Source organism: Halichoerus grypus, chromosome 1 (assembly GCF_964656455.1).
Source record: "Halichoerus grypus chromosome 1, mHalGry1.hap1.1, whole genome shotgun sequence".
In the NCBI taxonomy this organism is placed as follows: domain Eukaryota; kingdom Metazoa; phylum Chordata; class Mammalia; order Carnivora; family Phocidae; genus Halichoerus; species Halichoerus grypus.
The window spans coordinates 159,861,618-159,885,027 of record NC_135712.1 but is presented as its reverse complement, the minus strand read 5'-3'; the positions used below and the strand labels follow the sequence as shown (position 1 = coordinate 159,885,027).

Genomic DNA, 23,410 nt, shown 5'->3' with positions numbered 1-23,410 from the left:
TCCAGTAAAGCACTGAGGTGAGCACTGGAGGCAGACAGCACAGCCCAGGGAAATCTGCTGGAACTGGAAAACTGTGGCTTGCTGGTGGAGGCGGCCTCTAGCTGGATTTCTGTCACCTCACATTGGGTTACATTAGATGTGGCTGCCTGCCCCCAGAGCTTCCAAATGAGTCAACCCTGCACCTGGATGATTTTATGAACCATTGTTTGGGTCACATTTATATTCTAAGTTCACTCCCCACCAAAAGTGGAGAAAAGAAAAAAACATGACTTGAGCTCCATGTTCTTCAGCTTTCCCTGGGGTTCTTGCCTGGAAACAAAGCGAGTTTTCCACTTCCCATATAATAAAGACACAGCTCCCTGTGCGGACAAGGATGTGATGAAACTCACATTTCCATACTTTGCTGGGGACGACGAAAACTTTCCATTTGGAAAGCATTTTTGGTTCTACTAATGGGGACTCCCCCAAATAGTCATATCTTTTGATCCAGAAACCCCATCATGGCAAGTTAATCCTAACAAGTCTATAAACATCTGTAACAAGATGTTCATCCCAGTGTTATTTCTAACAGCAAAGATTGAAGGCACTCTCAATGCCTCGGCATTGAAAATAGTTAAGTGAGTCTTGATTTGATCCCCCTGCTGGGATAACAGGCAGTCAGTAGAAATCACAAGTACAAATTACGTAACAATGTGGGGGAGAGGGGGTATTCATATTATATATTAAATTACAAATCAACTCCAGGCCCCTAGTCCCTAGCCAAGACCAGGCACACAACAGGTATTTAGGAAACATTTATTTGGTTGAAATGAGCTGCTTTTCCGTCTTCCTGCAGCAGCCCTGTTAGAGAAGGTCATGTTGGTTCGCAGGACTGACCTCCTCCCCACCCCACGCCCTAGCGCCCGTGCCTCTGGGGACTGGAAGTGGGATAGTGGGCGGTCACTGAGCAAGAGGTCAAATTATGCTCCCTGGCTGTTCTTGCTGGACAGCACATCCTAGGCCACCTCCTCCTAAACCTTCTGCGCCTTTGTAAGGCACGCATCCATGGCGGGGGGGGGGGGGGGGGGGGGGGGGGTCCCAGCAGGAGGCCCGTGCCTGACAAAGGGCAGAGTACCTGCATCCCAGGCTGGGAAGAGCCTGAGAAGCCCATGCTAGCCTGCCCTGGCCCTGCCGAGGTCGTCATGTCCAGAGCCTAGTGCAAGGCAGGGGGCCTCCCAGGGGCCATAGGGAATAGTATGATTTTGTGGGTTGTTAAAAACATAAGTGGTGAGCTGTTTAGGTAGCATGCCACAATTTGAGGTTTTTCTCCCAGCGACGTGTCCCAAAGGTCTTCCCAGATGAGCTCACATGGTTCATGTTGGCAAGCAATTGAAATGAGACTGAACTTTAATAATGCTCATTTCTGGTTGGCTGGGGGCAGGAGAGGTTTGTCGTTTTCTGTTCGTTTTTTTGTGTAGTTTCTTATTTCTGCAGCCAGTACTTACTGATCACTTCCTCTGTGTCCAGAACTGACCTGAGTAGTTTACACAGATGATCTCTGTTAATCTTACCAACAATCCAAGTCGGGTAGGGCTATTATTATCTGTACATTGCAGCTCCAAGAAGTTGAAAACCTTACTAGAATGAAGCCAGATTTGACCCGAGGACGTCTAACCCCAGAGTTGCCCCCGCTAACCCCACACTCGGTGGCTACCTCAATGCTTGTCTGGTTTTTCCCAGATAGCTGCCTTGAACGTGTATTACTCTAAGTTTAACTGATACATGTGGCTGGTGGCTAGCATACGGGACAGAGCAGGCATTCTAGCACCTTCCTGCAGTCACACTGCCCGATGGCACAAAGGGCCGTGGTGTCCCGCAGCCAGGATGGCTGGGGGATGCTCACCCCCCAGAGGGGCTGGGCCGGCAGCTGCAGGACCACGCTCTATCCCTCTGTGTTGGGAGATCAGTGTGCCCGAGTGGTGAGGGTGGGCAGAGAGGGCCAGATGGCCAGTCTCTAACCTCTTCACAGGCAGGGCCAGCAGGGGTCAGGGGCGCAAGTGAGCAGGACCCCTAGGATCCTGGCAGGGGGCTTCTGCCCAAGGCCTCCCTTTGCCTCGTCCCTTATTCTGACAAGACTGAGTTGGTGGGGGAATGCCTGAGGCCGGATTCCGGAGCCCCCAGCCTCCACCCCTCCACCATTACCATGTGGGACTCCTACCCCACTTGCTCCTCAGGAAGTGGAGACTTGATTCAGGAAACAAAGCTTCCTGGGGTGTGGCTTCCCCCCACATCTGCTTGAGGAATCAACAGGAAAGATCCAAATCATCGTTCACAAATTTCCAGGAATCACGGGCACTTCTGATATCATTCTCCCTTGCCTATGCCTTGTGCCATATTAGTACATAATTAATGCCAGTTTTGAGGAGCAGAGGACCTCCCTGTATCCTGGAGGTGGTGATGTGTGGGAATCGAAAGTGCCACAGCAGATGTCCCAGTGTAAAGAATGCAGGGTGGCTTTGGGTCCAGACCCCATCTTCATAATAACCTAATAGCGACAGTAGGCAGTTATTGAGCACTTACTACTTGCCACCCACAGCGCCAACCACCTTACACTCAGGCTCTCACTTAATGCTCACGGCGCCCCATGGAATGGGCTTTGTGAGTGCCCCTTACTCCAGGAGAGGAAGCTGAGCCTTTGGAGGCGAGGTCGCCTGCCCCAGGTCACATGGAGGCAGCGCTGACTCCAGCCCTCCACCCTTAACCCCGGTCCACTAGTGCCTGGCACTCTCTGGCTTTTGCCTCCTCGTCTTTACACTGGATGGTGATCCTCCAAGTTAGAGTTGTTATCACCATACCGGAGGAATCACAGGCTCGGGAGGCTGGCACAGGCGCAGGCGTATAATAAAAGCTTAACAAATGAGTCTCTTTTCTTCTTGCCTTCATAACATCTTGTGTGTGCATCTTGAATTTGCACCTCATTTACTTTGTGCAGCTGAGAACATGCTGGCCCGCCTCTTGCCTTCTCTGAAAGCTCTGGGACCCTGACCTCAGCTGGTCGTGGGTGCTTGCATCTCTCCAAGGCTTTCAGTAAGCTCCGCTTTGTATATGTTAAAAGTATAGCATCTCACATCTTGGAGAAATGAATCTGCACTTGTTTTAAAGCAACCCACTTTACCATGTGCATACCTCTTTGTTTTTTCAAAGTAGCCCTTGGTCGAGTTGCCACAGCAGCTGAACTTGGGTTGCAGCGTTTCTACGTTTTTGTCATGTTTACCCTACTCTAAGCTCCAAGCAGCTGAAAAGCATCACATGGGGACTTCTGGAATTGGGAGGAGGACATGACAGATCTAATGTTTTGGAACGGGAAAAGGGGTCTGTTACATGTTAAACCTGGGGAATTTTAGTTTGCAGGAAATTGAGCTGAAAGTTTATTTAATGTTCCATCTCTAAGAAAGCCATGCTTGTCCTGAGGATGCAGGCCAGCTGTCCTCCATCTCTTTGGACAGCTGGACAAGAGGAAATCCTTGTAAGTGTGAGAAATGCAGGTTACATGTGCGGAAGAACGGTGGTGCAGAAGAGTGCTGAGCCCCAAGACAGTTCACGAGTTTTCTCATCTGGAACTGGAGGAGGGCCAGGAGGGTGACAGCTAGCATGCGCCAAGGGCCTGCTGTATGCCCAGTACGTTATACTATTTCATTTATCCCCCCAACCACTTCAGGAGATGGGTACGTGGCTTACCAGTTTTGCACTTGGGCAAGTAATCAAAGTGACCACCATCTTAAACTGTGTGTTTCATTCCCTCGCTTTGTTATTTTATGCTTCTATCACATAGGTACGGCACTCAAAAAATACATTGTTTGCTTTTGCTTGGGTGGTTTTTGGTTTTTTGGGGTTTTTTTTAGCTTTTATAGAGAACGGCTGAACTGCACACTTAAGCTGTCTTCGATGACTTGCTTTTGTTCACTTTATATTTTCTTGCTAAGGTTCATCCATGTTGCTGCATGTAGCTTTAGCTTATTCATCTGACTGTAGAGTGATCCCTTTTGCTACAAGATGTCCATCTCTGGCTGTGATAACAGGCTGCTGCAGTCATATGCCTGTCTCCTGGGGGGGCGCACGAGAATTTCTCTTGGGCGTATTTATACCTGGGGTGGAATTGTTGGGTTGTAAAGTATGGAATTTCAACCCTATGAGATGCCAAAATGTTTTCCGAAGGGGCTGTACCGGTTTCTCTCCTTCCTGTAACATACATGAGTTAGTGATTACGTTGGACTTAGAGGCGGGGCCTCACGAGGGCCTTCACCTTGCTCCTAGCAGGGTCTGTTGCACTCTGGCGCTTAGCCGCAGCGGGTTCTCCCTCTGGGTTTGAGGAGCTGTGACGCCCACTTCTGGCTCCTGCTGATGCAGCCCCATGATTCTCAAGGCCAGAGGCTCCACGATGATCCTCTCTCTGGTTGGCTTGACCACACATCCTGTAAGGGTCCCCCCCCAGCCTGGTGCTTGCTGACCTCCAGTGGGTTGGCCAGGAGTGCAGGGCTGGTACCCTAATTGCGGTGGGAGGAGGTGCCTGTCCTCTTACCGGTGGATCTTCCCAGGGAGACCAAAGCCTCGGCTCTGAGTTAGCTCCACGCCCCTCCCATGGCTGCCTTGCCCATGGGAGGAGAGCTCCCCTGGAAAATCTGGAACAGACGAACTCACGAGCTGCTGTGCATAAATACGACAGCCTGGTAAATAGCCAATTGCGCCCTGGATCTCTGTGGGAATTGGGGAACTGAGCCAAAGCCCAAACCAGCGCCCTTCTCCTTGTGCTTTCATCTCTTCACAGCGTTGGTTTCTTTGGCAGGCCAGCTGTGTGGCCCGTGGGGAAGGCAGCTACCTTGGAGGGCGGGGAGGCACCTCCAAAGGAGCAGAGGTGAGAAACAAGGAGAGCTTTCGGCTTGTCCAGAAGCCCTCACAGGGGTTAGGAGCTAGGAAAACCGAAGCCGTGGGCCCCCGCCACAGACCCCTCACCGGAGATTCCAGGCGCTGCTCTCACAGGGCAGATGGCCAAGTTGGGACCTGGGCACCCTGAGGTCTTGTGGAAACAGTGTCATCATTCTAGACTCGCCTCACTGACCTGTGCCTTTCAGAAGCCAGGGGAACTGGTCTGATGTTAACACCTGTATTCACAGGCCTGCCTTTTCAATAACACAAGCCCCATCTCTTCCCTGGTGGTAAAGGTAAGATGTGGCTCACTAGCTCCGCTACTCTAAGGCTTCCTGTGGACGTCGCAGCTTCTGTGGGTCTCTTGGTCTGCAGGGACAGTAGACGCTGCTGCAGGCTGGTGTCTGAGCTGCGGGCTGCCCTCCTCCATGTGGGGGCCTAGCGGGTGGAGGCAGAGCAGAGACCAGGGCCAGGACTGCGGCCAGGACTATGTGTCCTTCTTCATTGAGCAAAGTCTTTGGTTCGCTGCCTCTTCCGTCCACCCCACCCTGGGGGCCGCACCCCACCCTGATGACTCCCTCCTTGCAGCCAGAGATGAAGCTTCCCCTCCTCACTGCTGGCAGCCAGAGCAAAGGCCACGTCTGCCGAACCTCCCAGAGACGGGTCACACCTTTGAACACAGGGTGCTCATAGACATGAGGTCTTCCGTGAATGTCTGGTGCCGTTTGCTGTGGTCACTGTAGATGTCTCTGCCCAGCCTCCATGTTCCCACTGTACCCCACTCTCAGGTGTTTGGGAAGGCTCTCTACAGATGCTTCCCGGGGCCCCCGTGTTTGCACATCCACATGCAGTAAAGAGCTCAGCCGCTTGGCGAGTGCGACCTGCCCCGCGTGAGAGCGGCTGATGGGCGGCTCCCAGCACTCGCCTGCGGTGCGAGCAGCTCCCGGCACGAGCCCGGAGGGAAGGTGCTGGCTGTGTGTGCTCGCCGCAGGTTCTTCACCCTATGAGGAAGGGCTTCTCTTTTCGTCCTACCAGCTTCCGAGCCTCCCGCTTCCTGCCCACGTTTCCCAAAGAGCCGTGACAGTAAAAGCACTGGATGTGGAGTCTGGACCCCGAATCACCGCGGGGCCGAGCTCCATCCAGTCTGCCTGAGGGTCCCTTTCCTCTGCTAGAAAATGGGGCACTGGAACCCTAACTCACAGAGTCGTGAGGATCAGATGGACTAAGCCCTGGGAAAGGGGCTTTGTAAATTATCAACTGCCACTCAAGTATCGGGCATTGTTATTCCCACTTTGTGAACCCTTACTCTCTCTTCCCTTACTTCAGGCTGTATGTTACCAGCGTTTTTTTTCTATAAGAAAATGAACACTAAGTAAGACTGGTTCCCTAATAAAAGGCAAGTGGGGTGTTCATTTCTTTCTATTCTAACATTAACAGGATTATCAACCTTCTGGATACTTCCCAGCGATCTCTTTTGCACATTAATAGTAGCGTGGAAAATAGAAAGATTATGTATGAGACAAAGAGAGACTGGGATTATTTAACCATTCAACAGAGAATTACTAAGTGCTTATTTTTCATCAAATACAGTGCTAGATGTTTAAGACTACCTAAGACTTGTTTTAATCAGGTAGGGTGAGACACACAGACACAGAAATGACTGTCATGAAATAAGAATTATTCACAGAGCCCTAGAAACAGAAGATGTGGCTCCAGGGTCATCAGGAGGCAGAGAGAGTGAGGGGGAAACGTGGAACCAGGTGAGGCAGGGCAAGCAGGTGTAAGATTGACTAGTTTGAATAATTTCAGCATGCTCTGGGGCTCGGGGCTGTCCCTCGTTATCCGGTACCTGGCTCTGGGGTGCTTAGGGCAGGGGGTTAGTGCCCTGGAGTGCGAGCGCCATAGAGGAGGGGTGCTGGGGCTCTGGAGTGGTCAGTTTGCACATGGAAGCCTAGCTCACAGGTAAGTTCTTTCCCATCTCTAGAAATTGGTGAACGCTGGGAGGGGCAGTCTCTAGGGTCAGATCTTAAAGCATCAAAATAGAGAAAATAAAAAATAATAAAAAATAAAATAATAGTACATAGAGGTAAACAAAACTCAAAGTACGTGGGATCAAGGTCCGTGGCGCAGGGTTCTTTAAAAAGATACAAGGGAAAGAAGAATCTGAGTCGCACGTGCAAACTGTTGCTCAGTAGGCTCCGTCTACATGGTGGGAAAGGAAATGTATCACATCCACTGTAGCCGGAGTCCTGGAGTTAAATCTCTTTGATGCGTGGCCATTATGGAAATACTGCCTACAATTCATTTCAACAGGCATTAATCAAGCACCTACCCTCTGCCAGGTCTGTGCACAGAGCCCTGAGGCAAGTGCAGATGAGTAAAATGGGATCCTTGCTCGCCAGGACAGCCTGGTGAATATGGGGTACATGCACGCTGAACTTCCTCCTTAGTTCGTGTCCATAGCAGACATCACTAATCACGCACAGCACTCTCTTCTGCCCAGTCCAGCCAGACTCGCCTTAGAATCCTCCACCGCACAGTACAGTGGGGGGGGGGGGGGCACTCATCGAAGCTTTTGTCTGTCACCCTGGCTCCAGGGACCCTCAGGGCATGGGGGAGGGATGGTGCTGGAGGAGAGAAAGAAGGGAAAGTCTCATCAACTCACGTGTGACAAAGACGAGCAGTGCTTTGGGGGAAGGGAAAAATCACACCTGCTTCCAGGGGATCACAGCTGACTTCATGGAAGTGATAGGATTGGTGCCTGGTCTTAAAAGGGTTTTGCTCCTGGCCTGGCGCAGGAGTGAGGGCTCCGCCGCAGAGGGGCTGGCTGTTCCCTGAGAGGCGCGAGGCAGGAGGTATGGGTGTGCTCTGAGGAACAGTGAGCAGGGGGGTATCAGTGGGGCTATAGGAATGTTTCTCTCGAGGCAGAGGGACGTGTTGGAACCTTTAGTGGAGGCCCCGAATCCTGGGCTGGAATGTGCAGACCGAGTTCTGGAAAGTGGGGGACGTCTGGCCACTGCAGGATCAGAGCAGCTTCCAGAAGCAGAGCAGGGCAGTGCAGAGCTGGTTAGAGCTGGGAGAGCTTGCGGCGGGCAGGGAGGCTAGTCAGGAGGCCGTGGCTGGTGAAACCCAGAAGGGGCCTCCCCCTCCCCCGCGCAAGCGACCGATTCAGGAGGCTGTGCCTCTGGAAATCCAGAAGGAATCGGGGATTAGCTAGCTGTAGGGACAGAATTAAAGTCAAAGACAACAGTGCTGTTTGGGCCTGAATGATGTGGAAAGACGATGGGGCCATGGAGCACCATGTGGAAGCCAGGAGGAGAGCCGGTCTGCAAGCAGTTTTAGGAGCCACGGGACAATCGGGAATCTTTTGGACAAGGGGCTGGCAAGACGGATCTGCAGCTCTGGAAAGAGCCAGGAGCCAGAGACTGTGTAGCTAGGAGACATCTACACTTGCAGGAGAGCCAGAGCATGGGAGCCACGGACAGGAACGAGGGCGAGCTGGGGGAGTGCCCGGGGCCTCCTGCACGTAATCCGTAGAAAGGATAGGCAGATACTGTAATGCTTAATAACAGGAGCTAACTCCCAAATAAGCGGACTGAGCAGAAATCCAGAAATAGACTAGATTCGAGTGAAAATGGGAACTGTCGCATATGACAAGGATGACCTCACAATTCAGTGAAGTAATGAAGGACTTTTTCAGGACTTTTGTTAAGACAATTAAGACCCATCTTCATTTTGCAACTCAATAGAAGTGATGGTTGCACAATATTGTCAGTGTCCTTCAGGCCACTGAGCTGGACGCTTCGAAGCGATGCATATAGTTTTGGGTTATGTACATGTTACCACAAAAAAAGAAATGAAACCATACAAGAACTCACAACGTATGACTGACGACACCCTTTAGAACCCTGAAGTGGAGAAAGCCTTTATAACCAAGAATCAAAATTCAGAAGCCATAAAAAGAAAGGATTTATTATTTGGCTATTTTTTTTTTATTTGGCTATTTAAAAATAAGAATCGCCTGCACAGCTAAACACAACATAAATGAAGTTAAAGGACAAAAGACCAACTAATATAGAAGAAGCTCTTAAATATCAAGACAAAATGCAAGACAGAAAAAAATAAGCAAAAACATGAATTCTCAGTTCACCACAGAAGAAATACAGCTGGGTCTTGAAGAATGAGATGTTCAAATTATACTTTCTCCCCTGTCTTATGGGTAAAAACCCAAACGCCAGTCGACACGCTTTGTTGGTAAGGCTGAGAGAGACGGCCTTCTCCCATACCTGGGTGATCAAGTCAAGACCGGATATCCCACGTGGAGGGGAATTTGGCAGAAACTACCTAAGTGACACGGGCACGTACCTTTCAACCAAGCAATCGGCATCTAGACATATACCCCGAGGGCACCCCTTCACCAAGGTGAATTAGAACACCCCCAGGCTATTTATTATAGCCAGCTATTTAATAAACAAGAGATTGGCTAGCACACAATTTTCAACGAGACACTGCTTGCAGAAACTTCCATTCATTCATGCAAAGGGATACCACGCATTGCAACGTATTTTTGCAAAAAAGAAATGCTTCGAGAGAAAACCAGAAAATAATTAAAATGGTTAACCATAGGGAGCAAGAGAGGAGAGGTAGAGTAGGTGGGCATAGAAGTAAGACTTCAGGGGTGCCTGGGTGGCTCAGTCATTAGGCATCTGCCTTCGGCTCAGGTCATGATCCCAGGGTGCTGGGATCAAGCCCCACGTCGGGCTCCCTGCTCAGCAGGAAGCCTGCTTCTCCCTCTCCCACTCCCCCTGCTTGTGTTCCCTCTCTCGCTGTGTCTCTCTCTGTCAAATAAATAAATAAAATCTTTAAAAAAAAAAAAAAGAAGACTTCATTGGATGAATCTTTTTATAAATTTCTAACTGTTATACCAGGTCAATGTGTATCCATTCAGAAAAGAAAATTGAAAACCAAAACTTATAGCTGGAAACAAATTTATTTTGAAATTAATAAATCTAATTATATATCAAATTAGTAACATAAGCACACAGAGGAAATAATTATGACATATCTGCAATAACTTGAAATTTAAACACAAGACTCTGGCATATCATTACTGAACTATATTCTAAGGATAGGGGGCAGGGAGAACTGGGAATTATTGTGGAATGGGTGTATCAGTCCGCTCTAGCTGCCATGACAAAGCACCATAGATGGGGCAGCTTGAACAACAGACATTTATTTTCTCGAACACCTGGAGGCTGGAAGCCCAAGATTGAGGTTTCGGCAGGGCTGGTTTCTTCCGAGTCCTCTCTCCTTGGCTTGCAAATGGCTACCCTATGTGTCCTCACATGGTCTTTCCCCTGTGCGCATGCCCTTGATATTCCTGTGTCCTAAGCTCCTCCGCCTATAAGGACAGCAGTGGGATAGGGTTAAGACCCACCAGAATGGCCTCATTCTAATTAAATCACCTCTTTGAGGGCCCTATCTCCAAATGCAGTCCCATTCTGAGCTACAGGGGTCTCGGACTTCAAGAATTTGGGGGTAGTGGGGGACACAATTCAGACCATAACAAGGAGTATGGAGTTTCAGTTCGGGGGAGTTCTGGACGTGGATGGTGGTGATAGCAGCACAGCACCGTGAATGTACTCAAGCCCACTGAACTGTATGCTAAAAAGTAGTTGAGATGGTAAATTTGGTGTTATGTATATTTTACCACAATAGAAAAATAAAAATAAATTTAAGGAGGGAAAAAAACCCTCAGGGGTCGAGGGAGCAGAGGGTGCCATTGAGAAGGTGACAGCTGGTGGGCACTGGGCACCATGTGACGGTCAGAGAGGTGGCAGGGCGGGGGCGGGGCGCATGGTGGGCAGCAGGACAGTAGGGAACTGGAGCTTGCCCTCTGCCCAACGACCTGAATTTGAGGTGCGGGCAGCCTGTCAGTTCTAGGCAGTAAATCCTTACCCTTTCTATCTGTGAAATGAGTGTTGCCATCATTATTCCCTTGACATCTGCCCCCCCCACCCCCCCACACCGCAGAGGGGGCAGGAAGAGTTTGGGCAGATACCCTGGCTGCGTGGCCCCTCTTCTCTGGGAGCTCTTTCTTTTTTGTGATTTTCAGACAGTCGCGTGAGCTGCTTGCAGCCTGAATAAGGAAGCTGCAGCCGCCAGCACACTGTTTCTATAGCGACTGATGTCCTTCAGAAAGGGAAAACGTGGAGAGACCCTAAGAAAAGAACAAGGGGAAATGAACAGCACAGAAATGCAACAGATCATAAAATCCAGGAGGAATACGCTGTGACCTAGTTTTATCACAGCTTCGTTGAGACTTCTGGCAAACACACTTGACTATTTTATCTCATTGTGTGTTTGTCAGATTGTCATCACTGAAAGCTGTAAAGTGAGGTGACAGGATGCAACACTGTACCTGGTGAAAGGCAAAAAAAAAAACCCCAAAAAAACCCAAACAAACAAACAAAAGAAACACAACCATGAGGATTAAGGAGCTGAGAAAACCCCAAGAAAATTCTGAGTCCCATCAATTTCACTCCCGGCCACTTGGTAGAAAATCAGCCTGGTGAGACTCTGTGCACCTGTCCTTTCTTCCTTGGAAACAGCCACAAGGAAAGCATCCTGGCTGCGTGGACAGGCTTTGCAACGTTTACATCCTGGCTTATCACTTCCCGGCTGTGTGGTCTTGGGCAAGCTCCTTAACCGGTCAGTGCTTCGACTTCCGAAGCTGTAAAACGGGAAGAGAATTCCCACGAGGGACAGTGGTTGGAAAGAGAGGATTCCATGGGATGATACATTCGGGTCCTCAGTCAAGAGTGGCGGGTAACTGCGGCGGGGAAACCACTGAGCTTGCGCAGCAGACGGCCTCCCGGTAACTGCGGGTCTCTCATCTCCCATCCCTTGCAGTTGGCCACGGACAGAGCGAAGGAGACAGGATGGTAGTGTCTGACTTCCAAGTTTTCATCAGGGACGTGTTACAGCACGTGGATACCATGCAGAAAAACTACCCAGGGCTTCCTGTCTTCCTTCTGGGCCACTCCATGGTAAGTAGACCACCGAAGACCCCGCCCAAATCAAGCCCGGTCCCCAGCCTCACTGTGGGTAGGAGGCGTGAGAACCCCGTGATGAAGGAGAGGGGCTCCCCACCCCATCCGCTCTCTGCCTTGCTGACACACCCCCCTCTGCGTGCCCTGTACTTGGAGCTCCCGGGCAGTTTAGTGCTCGGGACAAGCCAGGTTCAGCGTCCTGGAGACAGTCCCAGAGGGGACTTCCCGTCGGGGCCCAAGGTGCCAGGAGGCTGCCTGCCTGTCCTTCCTGAGGACCTTTGGTGCCGGGCCTCTTAGGAAACCAATCTTTTTTTTTAAGCTCTGTTAGCCCCTCGGTGCCATTTCATAGTGAGGCTCCCAAGGGCACTTCTCCCTGCAGAGCCATTTCTCAGAGTGGGGATGGCTTTCAGTCAGCGAGAAGCCCAGGGAAAGTGCCCAAACCCTGGGTGCTTGCTCCCACTTGTACAGTACAAATGGGAACTGGGGTACAGTCTCTCCCAGGGAAACAATTCCTTAAAAGTCATTCAAAATCTTTTCCACCTTTTAAATGTATACGATATCCTAAGAATCAACCAAGTATAATCTTTAAATCCTCCACCTGCAAATTGGTGGCACATCTACCCCCGGACAGCCTGACAGGTTGGCTGGCAGAGAATTTTGAACTGATGAAATGTGAAGGTGGGGTGCAGCGGGGGACTTTTCACTCTGGGGCAGGGCTTCCGCCCCCTTTATCGCAGCCTGTCTTGCTTCCTGTGTTTCTCTTACCTGCCCGGCCTCTGTAAGCCTTTGTGATTTCAACACCGGCTTCCAACTACCCTCAGCTTCAGGCCCCCAATCAAGGCCTCATGCTTCTAGCACCATCCATGCTCGCTAAGTATTTTTCTTGGAACCGAAATTTCTGGGACATTGACCGAACCAGGGGGAAAAAAAAAAAAAAAGTAGAGTGATCTCTTCTTATAATCCGATTACAAAAACAAAAATCTCATATTAAGGCTGACGGAATGGATGCATTGGGGGTCTGCCAGCTTTTGGCTTGAAATGAAGTAGGAATGTGTTGTTTAACTTGCAGCCCACAAGCAGGAACCTTATTTATATCTCTCTGAAATGTTTGCTCTTGGAAAACCCAGAGGAAAAAAAAAAACATGTGTAATAAAATAATTGCAGATCCAGTTTATCCAACATTCCATGGTGTCTATTCCAAGGTAGACCTCCCCAGGGCTCCGGGCCAGGCCTGCAGCTCGGAGGAGTGCGTTGATGGTGCCTATTAGAAATACGTGTGCTGGCGGAAGCCGGCACCCAGCAACCCTGGCCTGTTTTTGCTTTGCAGGGAGGTGCCATCGCCATCCTCACGGCCGTGGAGAGGCCAAGCCACTTCTCTGGCATGGTCCTCATTTCGCCTTTGGTTCTTGCCAGTCCTGAGTCTGCAACAACTTTCAAGGTAAACGGACTTCCGGTTCTGGGCGAGTCCTGCAGTGCCTGGGACCTGGGGCGTCCACCAGGACGTCCTTTTATAGCTAGAGTCTGGGGGAAAGGGTCAAAGTCCGTTTTTGGACTTCCATGCATTACTGTGTGAAGGTTTGGACAAATATCAAACATTGTTGCCACTGGGGTTCCATAATTTCTAAAGTCAGGTGTGTTTTGTTCCTTAGAGATGAAAGAAGAATGATTTCCTGTCTGTGCATGTTTTATTGGTGAAGGTTAAACAGGGAAAAGGTGACACGGGTTAGGAATCCAGCAAAATAACCTTTGTTAACAATCTGTGTTCAGGGCTTGGGCTGATTTTCATTGAATGTTTGCCAACTTGAACCAAAAGTGCCCAGGGAGTGGAACTGCAGGCAATTTCTAACGGTGACATAGGGGCGAACTCACGGCAGCTCTGCTCTGCTCTGGCCCAGAGCACTTTTCCCTCTGACTCTAGGGATGGATCCCCTTGTTTTAGCCATCATTTTGTTGTCCCGGTTATACTGGTAGGCAGTAGCATGCGTGTCCATTCTCTTGGCTCTGGGACTTCGAGCTCCTTGGACACGGCGAATGAGCACAGGTATGAACTACAATGAGCCTACTTATACATGGATTTCATAGTGCTGTAAATATATTTTCTCTTCCTTATGATTTTCTTTCTCTTTTTTTTTAATGATTTTATTTATTTGACAGAGAGAGAGCACGCGCACAAGCAGGGGGGAGGGGCAGAGGGAGAGGGAGAAGCAGGCTCCCCGCTGAGCAGGAAGTCTGATGCAGGGCTGGATCCCAGGACCCTGAGATCATGACCTGAGCCGAAGGCAGACACTTAACTGACTGAGCCACCCAAGGCGCCCCTCCTTATGATTTTCTTAATAACAGTATTTCTTTAGTTTATTTTATCGTAAGAATATAATGTATGATACGTACAACAAACAAAATATGTGTTAACCAACTGTTTATATTCTCAGTAAGGTTTCCAGTCAACAGTAGGCTATTAGTAGTTGGGTTTGGGGGGGGAGTCAACGTTATATATGGTTTTCAACTGGGCGGGGGTTCGGCACCCCTAGCCCTCGAATTGTTCAAGGGTCAGCTGTACTACCTAGGAGCAGAACAGGTGCTTTCTCTCTGAGAAAGGAGATGAAAGCATGGCATCACAGGACTGCTTGTTGTGAACGTGGGTTGTGAATGTTATGGACCCATCCTTTAGGGGCATGGGGTTTAAGAGAGTGCATAACTGAATGAGAGTGGAGAATTCCAACCCCATGGATCCCCAGGGAAAGGTTAATCTTATGCCAATGCCAGGTGGGGCTGCTGTCTGAGCCAGTTGTCAGGACTCTCAAAGGACTCAAAGGGTGAGGTGGGGGTCATGGGGCCATGGGGAACTGGGTAGCCATCAGCCCACGGCTTATCCCCCTTTCCCTGGCCTCACCGTCAAACGACAGCAGGACATTTAAATAATTGCCTTAGCTCTGATGCTTCCAGTATTCTCCTGAGGACCCAAATAGGGGAGCATAGGACAGGGAACGAAACCTTATAAAAATGTCTTCGAAGTGTTTCCTCCAGCCCACACCAGAGATGGGTTGGCAGGTCCTGTGTAGAGGCTTTCCTTTAGATAGAGAGATGTCACCAATTTGAAATGGAGACAGGCTGAGCAAGAGAGAAACCTGGAAGTACCTGATAGTTTAACCAGAGAACAATGATTTACTTAATTTGCAGAAGCATAGAGATACTAGCATCTTTGAATTTTACCCCATTTGAAGGCAAATCACCACTGACTTGTTGAAATCAACTGTCATTAGTAAATTTCAGGGCTGTGTGGGAGGACAGCAGTGGAGGCAGAAGCCCCCCTGCCTATGCCATGGAAAGAAATGAAGGTAATTTCCAGAACCACAGGTAATGCACAGACGGGCTACTTCATAGTCATTGACATGTGCAAGAGGTTGCGTGACCTCCTGGACGGCTCCCATCATGACTGTGATTATATAGCATGAGGCCAAATCACTCAAATCGAGGGTTCTTTTCCAAGTAGAACAAGCAAGACCAGGGTCACAGCGGAGAGGGGAATTCTCATGGCACCCATGTGCTCTGATTCAGGAAGATTTACTCAGTTCAGTGAGCGCCAAGCATGTGCCCAGCTTTCCTGTGTGTTATCGCCCTCGGGAGAGGCTGTGCCCTTGTTTTGTGAATGGGAGCACTGAGGCTTGCTCAGGGCGAGTGACTCGCCAGGATCACACAACTTGAGTGATTGATCTGAATCCAGGGCTGTCTGCTCTCCATCTAGGATGTTTCCCCACAGAAGAAAATAGGTATTTTCTGCCATGGGCATTCTCCGTTAGAGACCAGCCAGCGACCGTGGGGCTTTCCAGATAAAATGCACAAGGGGGTCATGGCGACAGGGCCCAGAGCTGGGCCACAAGGCTCCGCCTCAGAGTCGCTAGCAGAGGTGGAACTTGCAGGCGAGGCTGCCAGCGTGACCTCCCGGAGCCCTGCGCTAATAGATCACCTTGTCAAATCAGGAACCAGCCGTCCCTGGGGGTGCTGGTCTCCTCTTGTTAACCAAGACAGATTGGATTTCCTGTTGCCCCCAGACCTGAGGACACATCCTCCCCACCATGAAATCTGTTGCTGCCCCTGGATCTTGGGCGATTTTGACTGACAGAGTCTCTGATTCATTTGCCTCCCCGCCCCCGGGTGACTTGATTACCCTGCGCACATCTAGTCTCGCGTGACAGCCTTCCTGAAAGTGTCTCATAGAACCTTGTGTAAAATTTAAACATCATTAGAATAGTACATTCGCAGCGTTCAAACTCTGAAAGATGAAGAGGGGATAGACAGCAGGCAGTCTCTCTGCCCAGTGGAGGCGGGGCCCGAGTCTCCATCCACTGGGACGCATGGGCACGCTCCATTCGTTCCTGTGTTTTATACAAATGAGAGTACCTTCTCTGTGCTTTCCGCTGGCCTTGTTCTTTTGGCTGGCTTGTTCGTTTTTGTGCGTTTGGCTTTAATTTGGCTGTTTTACTCTTGTGGCTCCTTCAGGATTATCAGGAATAGTTCATCCCATCAGGATTAACAGGAATAGTTCAGGATAGGTCCTGGATTAGGTGAGGTCTCCGTGACAGACCTCTGAGATGGACGGCTTCCCAGAGACCAACCCCACCTGAGAGAGTGGAGGTGGAGGAGGGGGCCTTCCCGGGGCCAAGTGACAGAGCACAAAGCCAAGTCCTGGCCTCGTGCCTCCTCTCCCGGAGCTCAGCCCGTGGACTGTACCAACGATTTGTTTCATGGCAACAAACTCCTGCTGGAGAGATTCCCCAAATTATCAAAGTGGGCAGCAATGAGGCACCCGAGTCTTTGAGTATAGACAGGCACGTGGAAGGGGACAGCCCCCACCCCCTGGAATGTGGGAACACCGATCCCCCTGCCAGACCGCACCGCCCCACACACACCCTGCCAGACCTGCGCACATCTGGTCTTACCTCCATGCTCTTTTTTCAACAAGCTGGGGTATATTTAGCCTGGAGAATAGACAAGGAGGACAGAGGCTTCTGGCCCCCAAAACACTGTCTGTGTAATTAAAATGTGATTGCACAAGGGAAGGGACAGCAGGAGAGATTTGGAAACAGTATCCAGTGTATCAGAACCAGCCTCAGCTGCTTATGAGGCCATTTCCTGGGGATTATCTCCATGTCCCACACCCTGCGGGCAGCAGGGCTAGAGTCATTCCCGGGGAACAGAGGCGAAACCCTTGGCTGCCCAGCTAGTAGGATGTGTGAGTTAGACTTGGGTGTCCTCACTTGGCCTTGCCCTGGCCTAGCATGCAGGACTGGGGACAGGTTGCAGAGCCACTCACTTTTCCAGGCAGGGGTGATGAGGAACACCCGAATTCCCCCTGGGCAGTGCCTGGGGTCAGGGCAGGGGCTCAGCCTGCCAGGAGGGTAATCTTCTAAATGATCTTCTTTGCCCCTTGCCTGGAGGTTGTCCCCTGGGATCCAGGGTCAGGGATGCAGGAGCCCGCCCAGCACTTCCAGATGCTTCCCCTCCCCATCAACCTGGCCCTCGGTGCATGACCCTCCCCGTCTCAGTTCCTTTCCGCCACCACCCAGTAAGGAGAGAAAGTCATTCCCAATTCACAGAAGAGAACATGAGGCCAATTGTCTTGCTCAAGGTCAGCTTGTGCCCCAGCCCTGGCCGGCGAGCAAGGCAGGATGCTCCCTTTCACCCCAAAGCATGCCTGCCGTCAGCTTCGCTTGACTTGAGCGCATTCTCATCTGTTTGTAGTCACTGGGCTCCAGAAGGCCCTGGGGACAATCTGGGGGCTGGGGGCGGAGGGGAAACAGGAGGCAGCAGGGGAAATTGCCACTCTTTCACACTTGCTGTAAAGTTAGAATCAGGGACCAGGACTTAAACTACCGTCCTGAACTGGCCCGTGAATCTGGCAGCTCTGATGTGCCTGGGGCGGGGGTGGGGGGGGGGTGTTACCTCTGTCCTGCAGCTGCCTGCGCCATCGGAGCTGGGGGGTTCAGACTTCTAGACGCTTGGCATTCAAGGAACGAGTCGTCTCTCCAACACATCTTTGGGGAGCCCCTGCGATGCGTCAGGCACGGGGCAGACAGCAGGGAGCACCGGCTGCCTCCTCCCCAGCTCTGCTTACGGGAAAGGCACAAGGCACTTTCTAGTCCCAGCTGGCCTGAGGGTGCATTCCTCCGCCACCCAACAAATTCTGGGCTGACCCTTGCACGGATGTCACCCTCACAGAAGGCCTGGCGTTCTGGCCCTCTTTTGCACAAGTCAGCTTGCCGGAGCCACTTTTGAAGATAGCGATTATAATTCCCTCCCTCATGTCAAGTCTTTCAGTGGCAGAGGCTTAAAAATGATCTTAGGGAGCCATTAAAACCTTTTGGATCAATAGAGGCATTTGTGCAAGTCACTAGTATTTAAAGTGATGGGCGCCGCACTTCATCCAGGAACGCCCCAAGGGCATGTCAAGGGCCGGTGACACACTCTAGTCCCTTGCTCATGGGGAGGTGGGCCTCACTTCTGGGAGAGTTGTCCTTTTTGGGGGGTGCAATAGTTTGGGGTTCTGGCTGTGACCGTGACGTTTGTTGCAAAGCTGCAGGTCACACTTTTCCTGAAACCTTCACTCTGAAAAACATCAGCAGGTGCTCTCTCTTCAGTCAGCCAAGGAGTATTTTTGAGTTTCTCCTGGGGCCAGAAGCCAGAAGGGCAGTTAGGGAGGAGCTCTCTGGGAACCAGGTCTCAGGTAACCTCCCAGCAACGCTTCGAGGTCTGTTTCATTGTCCCCGTTTGAGAGATGAAGAAACTGAGGACCATAGACCTTCTTGGTGATTCAGAACCAGAGTTTGAATCCAAATTTGCCTGGCTCTCAGTCTTCTCTTTCTGGGGCTGGGGGCTGGGGGCTGGCAACTTTGGGCCCATTAGCTGTAGGTCTTTGCCCCCAAATTATCCTCCAGTGGTAAGACCTGGGGTCCCTGCTGAGTCAGCACCACTGGGTGGCACAAACCTGACTTAGCCTGAGGGGGTCATGATTTGGGGGGGAGATCACACATCAAGGGGGGCTGTCCGGGGTTGCCCCTTCCCGGAGCTGGACCCGAGGCTCTCTCCACACTCCTGCAGGATTATCCGAAGAGACTGAGGGAACTGGCAACGAGGTTATTCTCTTCGATTCCAACTTCTTTATGGGTGAGCAGCACCCCTCCCTGGCACCTCTGCTGGCTTCTTTTACCTTCCCTTGGAAGTAGATAGGGGGCTCTCCCGGCTGGTGGGGATCATGGTGGGACACAGCGGCAGCCACCTAGGAGCCTGAACAGAATGGATCCTCAGGGTGTGGGCTCTGTCAGGCCCTTTCCAGCCCCGCTCTTTCCTTACTACATGGCCCTTCCTTACTTCATGCCCCCTTCTCAGCCCTTCTGGCTCTCTGCATCACACCAATCAACCCGCTGCCCCTGCTCAGTTCATTTTGCCCTGCCTCACCCTTTCCTCCCCTGTTAGCCTTTAGGCTAAAGGAATAAACAACCCCTGAAAGAACAGCAGGGAAAGGGAGTATCTTTTGCAACTGTTCCAAGCATCCTGCCCCTGCAACCTTCTTGGATTTTTTTGTGGGGAAGAGGCTAATCACCTAATTCTTTTTTTTTTTTTTAAGCCACATTATTGTCATCAAAAGATTTGCCTTTACCCAGTTGGCGTCTTGTTAGAAATGTGGTGTGAAACTTACCATGCAGCTTTAGAAAAAGGGCTGAGGGTCAGGGCCGTCCAAACAGCTTTTATCGTGGCTCCTTCAAAAGGGCAGCATGCCCTTCAGAGATATCTGTGTGCCACCCCCAACCCTGTCCAAACCAGGATGGGACAGGAGCACTTTCTCTACTCTGACTGAACGCTGGAATCACCCAGGGAGCTTAAAAAAAAACAAAACTATTGACACCAGGGCCCCATCTCAGACTAATTCCATCAGAACCTTTCAGGGTGGGTCCTGGGAAGAGGCATTTGTGATGGCCGCCCATCAACCTTCACAGCCCACAAGAATGCCCTGGGGTCCGGTGACAATGCAGCCCTTGATCCAATAGGCCAGAGTCCCCAGGAGCTGCGGTGCTGCGGGTGCTCCTGGTCCAAGGACCACACTTAGAGCAGGGAGGCCACGGACTATCAGGAAGGCAGAGGGCCGGGTGGGGGTGCCGTGCCCACCGCCAGTGTGCTAACAGGATGGAAGGACCAGAAGATTCCAACAACAGTGCTGTCTTCCTGGGAACGCAGGGTGCCACAAGTCGCTTCAAGGGAATCCCTGAAGTCAAGAAGTCTCCCTCACAATTTTCCCTCCCTGGGCCTGTGCCGTGAATGGTGTGTCGGGCCTCTCCACGGACTCTCCCTGGTGCAAACTCACACCCAGGGTTTAGCAATCTCTTGGCGCCAAGACCCTTCTGTTCTCGGGGTGACGTCCTGCAGAGTTGAGTGCCGAGGCACAACCAGGCTGAAGAGAGAGAAGGCCACAGCGTCTCAGCCTGCCTTCCTGGAGGTCTGCCCCCTCATCTGTGTTGGTGACTGAGTCACTGACTCTTGTTGCTCGGGCACTGGAGTCGTCCTGTCGTGAGCTGGTCCTTTTCGGCGCATTCGCCCATCCTGGACGCACCAGTGCCGGCCCCCTTGCGGGAGCAAGAGTAGCTGCTGCCCTGTGAGTCCTTGTGGGGGGCGCACAGCCAGTCACATCCAGGCCGCCACCGGCCACCTCCCGTCCTGAGCCCGGTGTGCCCTTGCCCTGGCTCCTCCTACTTGTTCTTTGGGGAAAAGGCCTTTGGCAGCTGTGGGAGGGAGCAGTCTCCCCAGTGCTTGGCCCACTGGACTCGGAAGGGGGAGGCACGGCTGCCGACTGATCTGCCCGTAACTGGTTAGTCTCCTCCAGAGACCAGACCCTGCCATTGTTCATTTGGGGATTTTTGTTTGTTTTGTTGTGTTTTGTTTTTTTTTTAAGATTTTATTTATTTATTTGAGAGAGAGCACGAGTGTGGTGAAGGGGAGGAGAGGGAGGGGCAGAGGGAGAGAGAGAAGCAGACCCCCCACTGAGCAGGGAGCCCGACCCAGGGCTCGATCCCAGGACCCTGGGATCATGACCTGAGCCGAAGGCAGACACTTAACTGACTGAGCCACCCAGGCGCCCCGGGCATTGTTCATTTTGTACAAAGGAAATACTTCTCCAGAAACGGCCCTCCTCTTTTATTTTTCCTCCAAGACTCTTTTCCTAAAAGCTTCCTTTAGCTGCAGAAAGTTCCTCTGTTAAGAGAAAGTGAAGTGTTCTCTCGGAGAGAGGACAGTGCTCCTCTCCAGCAGGTGGAGTCCTTCCTGGCCCTCTGGTCCCCTCCCTCAGCCCTGTGAATCCAGAGCAAGGGCGGTGCGAGCCACCGCGCTGCCTTTTCTGGTCCTTGTCAAACCTAAACCGTCAGCATCTTCTCCTGGAAATGGGGGTCTTGGCACTTTGGGGCATAAATGTTTTGGTTTAAGAAGCACCAATGGCAGGAGCATAGATTCAAAGATGAAGGTAAGTCTGTCTCCTCACCACTGGCCTGCCCCTGTGGGCTGGGGCCACGCAGAATCAGGTGATGGCCACAAACATAAATTGTTGGCAAAAAAGGAATCAGGCGGTGGGCTTAAGGCTCTGGCATGGATGCTGTGTGGGCTCCCTCCTTCACTTCGCTGTAGGCCGGCGGGGCTGCGGAGCTCGTAGGCCATCTAATCTGGGAATGGGTAGGAAACTGAAGGGTAGAAAAACAGCGGTGTCCTCAAGCAGACTGGGCCAGACCAGACAGGCACATAGGCCAAACGTGTCTGGTGATTCCGAGGCGTGGCAGGGCCACACACGGTCAACCGTCCGCCCTCAGGCCCGGTGAGGGAGCCGTGGCAAGAGTCACTGAGGATGGCAAGAGGTCTAGACGCCCATTGTGCAAGCTTTGGGCTACGCATTAACTTCTTCCCTAACAATGTCGCCCTTGGGCCAGTCCCACTGGAAGAAACAAGTCCCACAGAGGCCGCGCTCCCGATGCCATCGGAGCCCAGTGGGGGCCATGGGGCACAGCGCTTTACCTCCCCACCATGTGTGGCAATGCGCGCCTCATCTGCTATATTTTCTCTTCATTTAAACTTTTTCTTTAACCTTTAAAAGCACAGATCCCAACTCAGGTTCCCAGAGGAACCTCCAATTCCTGGAGTTCATAGACCTTTGGAAGCACCCAAACCCTTTCCTTTGTCAGAGCTGCCTGAACTCCAAGCTGTCCCGGTCCTGTGCTCGTCTGTGGGGCTGGCCCACGACCCCGCCTTGACTCTTGATCCCGCCCCACAGGTCCTGTCCATCCCATGAGGCCGCAGACTGTGTGGCCGAGTCCAGGCCCTTCCCCAGTGCTCCAAGTTGGATTCCCTTCTATTTCTATGCTAGACGTCACAAGTCAGCTCAGGGCTCGGCGTGGTGCCTGGCACGTCGACGGCAGCAAGTTGACGTGCATGGGGTTTGCTGGCTTGGACCGCAGGGCTTGGGGTGCAGGGAGCGAGGCTGGTCTTTGAGGCAGGGAGCTCCCATCCTTGCCTGAAGCATGGAGAGCTGGCCGTGTAGATCTCAGAGTGGTTTGATGCACCTGTGTTCCTTCAGGAGCAAAGCGGTTTTTTCTTCTCTGCCTGATCCCTGGCCTGATCCCTGGCCTGATCTCCCTGTCCAAGAGACAGTGGTGTGAGGTGACATCCTGTTTGTACAGCCCGAGGACACAGGACATTTTATAGCTCTGAGTGCCAAGGGGGTTGGTGGGGGCATACAGCAATGTCTCCACAGAGAGCCTCAGTGGCCGTCGTGTGTGGTCATCCACAGGAAAGTGGAGGCCCCCACTTACACTCATACGGAGAGAGAGTAAGCAAGGCCAGTGGCATGAGAGGAAAGCGCAGTCTTGCCCAGACCCTTGCCCCCATTCCCAGCTGGCCGCGGGGTGCACGGCTGGGCCCCGTTTCCTTGTCTGTTCAATGAGGATGAACCCCCACCTCACGGCATCTGTGTCAAGATAAAAAGACCGGGCACCTACAGCTGTATGCAACACACCAAAGATTGTCATTTGGTAGATGTTAGTGCCTCGCCCCCGCCGAGGGTACCGAGGGGACATCACCTCTCAGCTCTGTGATGTGCGCCTTCCACACAGACCGAGAATTCACCACTCACCATCTTCCATGCGATTCTAATTTCAGCATGTCACAGCCCACTCGTAAAATAGCATCTCTCACCCCTGAGTGTCTGTGCACAGTGCAGAAACGAGAACAGCCCCCCTCTGCAGGCAGAAGTGTGAGATCCAGGCTCACACTGTTCCTGGGCAAACACCACATCCTGCCGGAGAGATGGGGTGGGGAGGCGAGGCTTGTTCCTGCATCGGGCTCAAGTTCAAGGAGCATGGATTAAGCACCTACTGTGTGCCAGCTTACACAGTGGCCCTCAGGGGGAGTGCCAAAGTCCCCACTGG

The 23,410-nt window shown here is 51.7% G+C and overlaps 1 protein-coding gene and 1 long non-coding RNA gene across 3 annotated transcripts in view; one reads left to right on the top strand and one right to left on the bottom strand.

Moving 5' to 3' along the window:
• MGLL (monoglyceride lipase) overlaps positions 1 to 23,410 on the top strand; it is a 114,274-nt gene that overhangs the window by 69,077 nt on the left and 21,787 nt on the right. For both annotated transcript variants that reach the window (XM_036078514.2, XM_036078515.2), the window contains 2 exons: positions 11,815 to 11,951; positions 13,282 to 13,392. In XM_036078514.2, coding sequence (XP_035934407.1) covers positions 11,815 to 11,951; positions 13,282 to 13,392 — 248 coding nt within the window. The remainder of the gene's footprint in view (positions 1 to 11,814; positions 11,952 to 13,281; positions 13,393 to 23,410) is intronic.
• Positions 9,874 to 21,772, bottom strand: LOC144382207 (uncharacterized). Its single transcript, XR_013448678.1, has 3 exons — positions 16,353 to 21,772; positions 10,964 to 11,122; positions 9,874 to 10,303 (listed from the first exon to the last, which is right to left on the bottom strand). It is a non-coding gene; the product is annotated as an uncharacterized LOC144382207 (long non-coding RNA).